Genomic DNA, 7,229 nt, shown 5'->3' on the forward strand with positions numbered 1-7,229 from the left:
CCCCGTCCAGCCCCGGCTTGACAGGCTCCTGCCCTCGGGCCCACGGCAGCCGGCGCTGTGCCTCCACAGCCGGCCGAGCGAGCTGAGATGTGCGGAGCTCAGGCCCCAGCCGTCGTGCTCCTGTGGCAGCGGCCCCGCACAGAGCCGATCACCCCCGCCGGCCACACTCTGGCCTTCCTCGCGCCGGGCCCCTCCGCTCCCTGCTCACCTCGCGACCGTGGTGCTCGCGGCCCATCTCGTGCCTTAGGAAGAGCCTCCACCGCAGAGCCCCGCGTGCCTGTCCGTCCTTGGCCCCTCTCACCGAGCAGCGGGGTCCCACATCCAGCCGTCCCCTCCGACGAGCGTCCAGTCGGCTTCTCGAACTTGACCAAACTCTTCATCTCTCCCACGCTCACTTCTCACAGTGAAGCCGTCTTTTTTTTTTTTTAAGATTTTATTTATTTGACAGAGATCATAAGTAGACAGAGAGGCAGGCAGAGAGAGGAAGGGAAGCAGTCTTACCGCCAAGCAGAGAGCCCGATGCAGGGCTCCATCCCAAGACCCAGAGATCGTGACCCGAGCCGAAGGCAAAGGCTTCAACCCGCTGAGCCACCCCAGCGGCCCAGCCCACTGTCTTTAACACAAGAACAGGGCGTACACCTGAAACCTTGGAGGCCCCTGGACTCCTTCCTCGCTTCCTGCGCCGTCTGTGGCAGTCCGGTGGGCTCCCTGCCTTCCTGGGCCCCTGGGGCGTGATTCTGGAGGCCACGTGACTCCTGGTCGTGGGTGTGCGCCAGGGTGGGGGCGGGGAGTGGTGAAGGATCATAATGGGTTTGTGTCCCGCAGTCCTCCCGGGGAAGTCTCTCCAGCTCCGAATACCTTTGTTTCCGGGGGACAGCCATAAGCTTGGTACCTTCAGCTTTGTGAATTTGTACTTGCTGTCTTTCCTCTTGTCCCCAGGGTTCTGACTGCTTCCTGTAACATCCACGGTCCCCATGCTTCCCCCTGCCTCTTTGTTTAGGGACTTCCACAGTGAAGAACTTGAGACATTTTCCTGATGGCTGGGCCGCTCCTGGGAGAAAGCCCCGAGGCCAGGCTTCCCCACCCTAGAGGGGTGAGACACAGTCCCCTCTAAGTGAGGAGGGTCTGTCCCCAAAGTCCTCTTACAGCCCTCTACGAAGCTTAGTGCGGTCCGGGATCGCCTTGAGCCGGTTCTACGGATGGGCTGCTTCTCCCCGGCGTGCCTCACTGAGCTCAGAGGGCAAACTAGCCAACAAGCAAGATGATAAAGAAGAAACAAGATGCCACAAGCCAAGTGCTGGGAGAGGCACGTGTCCAGGGAGATGACAGTCACACCATGATGGGGCTTGTGCTCGGTTAAGCCTCTGCCTTCGGCTCGGGTCATGATCTCAGGGTCCTGGGATGGGCCCCACATTGGGCTCTCTGCTCAGCGGGGAGCCTGCTTCCCCCTCTCTCTGTCTCTGCCTGCTTCTCGGCTTACTTGTAATCTGTCTGTCAAATAGATTAATAAAATCTTTTTTAAAAAAACAACAAAAAAAACCCAACCAAAAAAAAAAAACCCTAGAGGCTCACTCTTAAAGATGAAAACTTGTTCTATTTTATTGAATTTTATCACAAGTCTAATCTACCTGCCAAAATGTCGGGTCCCACATGCCAGAAACTGGCATATTGCATCCACCTACCCTCCCACTCACCTCCCATCTACCCCCTCCCCGTCCTCCCGCTGCCCGCCCCCCCGCAGCCATCCCCTTCCCCTCCACCCATCCAGACCCCAGCCATCCATTTACCCACCATCCAGCAGCACGGGATGAACCCCCGTCATGCGGGGGCAGAAACCCGGAGATGACTCATTCGAGTCTCTGCCCCCAGGGAGCTCCCGGTCCAGCAGGTGAGACGGGAAAACACACGAGGAACATTTTGAGCCGAACGCAGATAAAAGAGGATAGAGGGGCGGGGAGCCCCGCGCCGTGAGCGGCTGATGGCCTGTGCTGCTGGGAAGGTCTTCTGGAGGGGAACTGACGGCGAGGGGAAGGTTTTCCAGGCCCTGGACTGGAACAGCAGCGGGCATGGGACAAAGATGCCACCGGCCCCCCCTCCCCCGCCCACCCCAGGCTGTAGGTGCCCAGGGTGCGTTGTGAGGGCCCGCCCTGGTGGGAGTGGAGGGGGCAACCCTGGGTGGGGGCAGCCTCGGGTCCTCCCTAAGGGCCGTGCAAGTATGGCCGAGGGCTTCCCAGGGTGGGAGGAGAGGAGCAGCCCACACGTGCCGTGGACTCATCTGGATTCTGGCGAGGGACGTGGGGAGGACGGGGGTCTGTGCTCCGTCTCTCCCTTTCCTGCCAACACCCTACCGCCTCCCCTCACTGCCCAGCCTTCTTTCCTGGCACCTGTCCCTGTGATCACGCCTCCGTGTTTACCTGTTTGTCCCCTTCCATAGACCGTGGCCTCCCTGAGGACGAGGATGGCAGCCAGTCCTCGTGGCCGGCCTGGGTCCCTACGGCCTAGCATCCTGGAGGCCCAGGTGACTCTTCAGTATTTGTTAAATGGAGGGAATTCATGCTCCGTGCTGGGGTCAGACTCGAGGAACTGGAGGGGTGAGGCCGGGGCTGGAGTTGAGCCAGGAGACCCCTGACTCACAGACCCAGGAAGAATGCTCAGAAGTAGACGGGCTTTGAGTGGCAAAGGCTGCGAGGTCTTGACCGGAAAAGGGAGGAGGCGGGCGGTGCTCTCTCCCAGCGTCCAGTCGGACGGCGGCATGCAGAGGAGTGGTGGCCCCGGGCGAGGGCAGCACGGAAGACTGCGGCCTTCTTTTCTTTTCTTCTTTGCTTGTTTTTAAAGATTTATTTCTTTATTTGGGGTAGGGGATGGGGCAGAGGGTGAGAGTGAATCCTGAGGCCAACTCTACTGAGCCCAGAGCCCGACTTGGGACTTGATCCCAGGACCCTGAGATGATGACCTGAGCCGAGATCGAGGGTCAGACACTGATCCAACTGAGCCATCCAGACAGACTCCTGAGCGGCCTTCTTTTCTGCCAAGGGTCTGACAGGCCCTGGCCTGCCTGCAGGCAGCTTTGGGGTCCAGAGCTGATTTGGCCTGAGGTAGGCCCACGCCATCCAGCCGTGAGCTGCTGAAGGATACTTCTAAGCTTTAATGTCCTTATTTATGAAATGACACCCAAGTAAAGACAAGGGGCCACGCGCCGAGCTCAGCGGGGCACTTTGATTCTGTGTGGAGAGGAAAACCTTAGCACGGGCGCCTGCAGTTGGTTAAGCGCCTGACTCTTGATATCAGCTCAGGTCTGATCTCCGGTTGTGAGTTCAAGCCCCGCAGCGTGGAGCCCACTTCAAACAAACAAACGAAACCTTAGTTGTTTCCTACCCAAGGAGCCAAGGATCCTAACTGCTCTGCTCTGCTCTCTTTCCCTCTGCTTGTGATCTCTCTCTATCTGTCAAATAAACAAATAAAATCTTTGGGAAAAAAAAAAGTGTCAGGGACTGTACTACACAGGGAGGAGGTCATTCTCAGGGACTGCCACGGGCCGACTTGTGACAATATGAACTTTAAAGTCAGAGGAATATGGATTCACTTCCACCAAGACAGCGTAACGAGACCTGAGTACACCCTCACGTCTGAAATAGCAAGGGAGGGGCCCCCCAGGTGGCTCAGGTGGCTGAGCCCCCGACTCTTGGCTTCTGCTCAGGTCGTGACCGCGGGGTGGTGACATCGAGCCCTGAGTCAGGCTCTGTGCTCAGCATGGGCTCTGCTGGAAGTTCTCTCCTTCTGCCCCTCCCACGCGTTCTCTCTCTCTCTGTCTCTCTCTCAAATAAATAAATAAATAAATCTTAAAACAGCAAGGGACAACCCACCCAAACAAAATCGCTATCTAGCATTTTCAAGGACCTGGACTGTGGAGAAACCCCTGAGAGACAGGAAACGAGTGGGGTGAACCCAGCGATTGCCTCCGATGGCTGCCTTAAGGAAGTTTCCAGGTTACAGTGGAGGGAGGCGAAACCAAGCAGGACTCAGGGGAGTCCCTGAGTTGAGGAGATGGCCTTGAGGGTCCAGGGACACCAAGGAGGTGAGGGGTCAAAGGACAGAGAGCCAAGGGAGAGAAAACTGCGAGAGGACGCTGGAGATCCGCTGAGGGAGCCCTAAGCCACCCGTGTGCGCACCGGCCTGGAGCGTGGCCGCACCTGAAGCCGAAGGCAGCTGTGCACATGGGGTCGTGTGCCCACTTTTCGGGCCACTGGGCTGCTAATTTTGTCAGCTCCTCGAAGGGGGACCCCGCACGGTTAGATCCGGGCTCCTTGAGGACGGGGCTTCTCAGAGCACCGAGGGCTCTCGGAGGGGGCAGGGCAGTGGCTGGGCCTGGGGCTCCGTGTGCAGGAGTCCCCAGCCCCACGCCCCGCCGGCTCAGCATCCCAACCCTGGGAGCCAGGGCCTGCGGTTGGCCTCATGGGGCACAGATGAGCACAGGCTCCCCAGGCTGGCGACAACGCGGCTGTGGAGAGCTCTGAAACGTTAGTATAGGGAACCCCAGGAAAAGGCAGAGCTGGGGCTGGAAGCCGCAGGTCCTCACTTGTAACCTTGGGGGTGTCCCCGAGGAAGAGTTCTGCCTCTTGGTAGAACCCCAAGGCCCCAAGCCCAGACCCAGCCGGCTTCCTGCGGAGCACAGACCAGCTGTTCCACCTACACCGAGTGGCCCGACAGGGTCCCCTTCCTCGGGACCAGGCCCCCACCTGCTACCTGACAGAGCTCCCTGCCAGCCATGGGCGGGTCAGGCCTCCCAGGAACCGCGGGTGGTAGGAAGGACAGGAGCCATCCGTCCACCGAAAAGACGAGGCGGCTAAGATCCCCAAGTCATTCGCTGGAAAGTGAGGCCAAGACAGGAGTCCGGGCCTCCGCCCCCTGCACCGGGCTCTCCCCGACCCCCGCTCCCAGCTCTTGCTGCAGAGAGAAGCTGATCGGCCTCGTCGGGGAGCCTGGCTCCTTCCTGCCCCAAGTTCTCCAAGGATGAGGGAGGGAGCGGTGTGGACAGCAGGACCCAGACCCCCAGCGGCTCCCCCCTCATCTGAGCTCGCACGGGACTTGGCTCATTCCTGTCACATCTGTCTGTTATCCCTCCAGGGCCCCCTAGCCCATAAGGCCGTGTTATTTTTATTTTCCACTCAGATCCTCTCCTGTCAGATTCGTAGGAAACTCAGCCCTTCCTTCTGCTGCTCCTCATCTTTCCCTACAAATTGTCCTAAATCTCTTGGGGCTTAGCGAGCCCAAATGGGGATCTTTCCAACTGCAGCTCCCCAGGGGCTGAGCCAGGAAGTCCTAAAGGCTGCTGCTGCTGTGATCTCGCTGCCCAGTGGTGTCACTATTGACCCCTGACCACAGGCCCCTGACGCTGGCAGAAGCCCAGGTCTTGGAAGGGCAGCCCTGGGCCCTTGGTGCCACAAGAAACCACACACACTTCCAGCCTCCCATGTGGCCACACCCCAGACACCGACCGGCTCCACGGGGTGCCCATGGGATGGTCGCCTCCCGGAGACTTAAAATAAGGGTCACCTTTCCTTCCTGGGGTCCACACCCCACAGAAAAGGCAGCTTTTGCTTTCCAACTCTGAAAGCAACCAACTCTGACTTCACCACAGAAAGTACAGCCTTGCGCACCTATTACCGTCAGATTAGTCCTCGGGGGGTCCATATGCCCCAGTGGCGAAGGGCTGACTCCATGCCACCTTCTTCCTAGCAGAGGGCATGGGCCTTCAGAGCCTCTGACGTGGTTTATCCTCTCCCTGGCACCCAGGAAAGGTTTCTTCCTGCAGGACCGCCACCCCCGTGGCTTAGACCTCTGTGGGGAGCCATGGCTACTCTTCTCTGACAGCCTTTCCCCTCTCTGGACTGAATACATGTCTACAGGTGTGCCGGCCCCTGGGGACAGCATGGCATCCCTGGTGGAGACCAGATCTCATGCCTGAACCAGGCATCTGGCAGAGGAGGGGAGGCTCACAGCCGTGGGAGTCAGGAGATGGAGGTGCAGAGGCTCTGGGGGGCTTCCCTGAGGGGCAGCACAGCTCACGATGGGCAGCCCAGTGGGAAGTGGTTCTAAGACTTTCGACCATCAAGGGGGACCTGGGTGGCTCAGCCAGTAAAGCGTCTGACTCTAGGTCGGGCTCCACACTCAGCGGGGAATCTGCTTGAGATTCTCTCCCTCTGCCCCTCCTCTCTCCCTCCCTCTTTCTCTCTCAAATAAATAAAATCTTTAAAAAAAAAAAAAAAAAAAAGACGATGACTTTGGCCCGTCCCAGGAAAGCGCATCTCACAGTGAGGAGGAGGGTGGCCGAATGAGGCTGGGAGCCCGGGGGCCGGAGAGGAGGGGCTTGGGAACGCCAGTGGCAGAAGGAGGGGACAGTATGTCTCTGCCTCTGCCCCAGGGAAATGGCCATGACATTTCTCAGAGCCAGGAACAGAGTGTGTTTCCTGGATTCCTGGCCTCTGCGACCTCCCCATGGAGCGCGCCCACCACAGAAACCGGGAGACTCACTTGTGGAGTTCAGACGTCCCAGACCTCGACACGTGTCGTTGTCAGTTTTGACCCTGAAGCCTTTCTCTTCCTGCGTCTAGTGGAGCCTCTTCCCTCCCCATCTGTGAACAAGACCCGCATTCAGCTCTGGAGCCAGAGCAGGGTGCTGGGGCCCCCGGGGCGCATGGAGCTGCTCCAGGAAGGGCCGGAGCAGCGAGTGGCCACCACAGGCCTTCGGACCCCATGTAGGCTCCTGGGCCTTCCCCGCCGCCCCCTGGGCCAGCGCCCCACAGGGCCTACTTGGCCACCTTCCACCTCACAGCTGGGGCACATAGTTTATTCAGCTGGCCACTGTCCAGAAGATACTTTCCTGAATTCAGGGAATTTAAAAAAAAAAAAAAAAAAGACCTGAGAACAACTGCTTTGCTTTGATGACGGGTTCTCACTTTGACACTGACACAGACCGTAGTAGCCCCAGGGGGACGCCTTCTTTTTCTGAATACTTTCATCTCATGAACGGTTGTGTGAGGTTTCCACTGGAAAATGCAGGAAACTGGCCAAATACGTTCCATTTTAACAAAATAATGATGTAAAACTGTAAACATTTTAAATCACGAAATTCAAGGCCTAATGTGTCTGGTGGTGAGAAAGAAAATATTAACCACTTTTAAGAGAAATATCTATATTATTAAAATAGAAATGGCTTTCATCTTTGATCA

At 58.0% G+C, this 7,229-nt stretch overlaps 1 protein-coding gene across 3 annotated transcripts; it reads right to left on the bottom strand.

Annotated features, from left to right (window-relative positions):
* Positions 1–420: 420 nt before the first annotated feature.
* LOC132021129 (uncharacterized) lies at positions 421–7,088 on the bottom strand. 3 transcript variants are annotated; one of them, XM_059405141.1, is made up of 4 exons: positions 6,532–7,088; positions 2,415–2,583; positions 1,792–2,049; positions 421–1,491 (listed from the first exon to the last, which is right to left on the bottom strand). In XM_059405141.1, the coding sequence occupies exon 4, from the start codon at positions 1,412–1,414 to the stop codon at positions 452–454; it is 963 nt and encodes a 320-aa protein (XP_059261124.1). In that variant the 5' UTR covers positions 1,415–1,491; positions 1,792–2,049; positions 2,415–2,583; positions 6,532–7,088; the 3' UTR covers positions 421–451. The 3 variants fall into 3 exon arrangements, with proteins under 3 accessions (XP_059261124.1, XP_059261123.1, XP_059261122.1); XM_059405140.1 differs by having other exon boundaries at positions 2,415–2,822; XM_059405139.1 differs by having other exon boundaries at positions 2,415–2,843.
* Positions 7,089–7,229: the final 141 nt, after the last annotated feature.

Source organism: Mustela nigripes, chromosome 7 (assembly GCF_022355385.1).
Source record: "Mustela nigripes isolate SB6536 chromosome 7, MUSNIG.SB6536, whole genome shotgun sequence".
NCBI classification, from domain to species: domain Eukaryota; kingdom Metazoa; phylum Chordata; class Mammalia; order Carnivora; family Mustelidae; genus Mustela; species Mustela nigripes.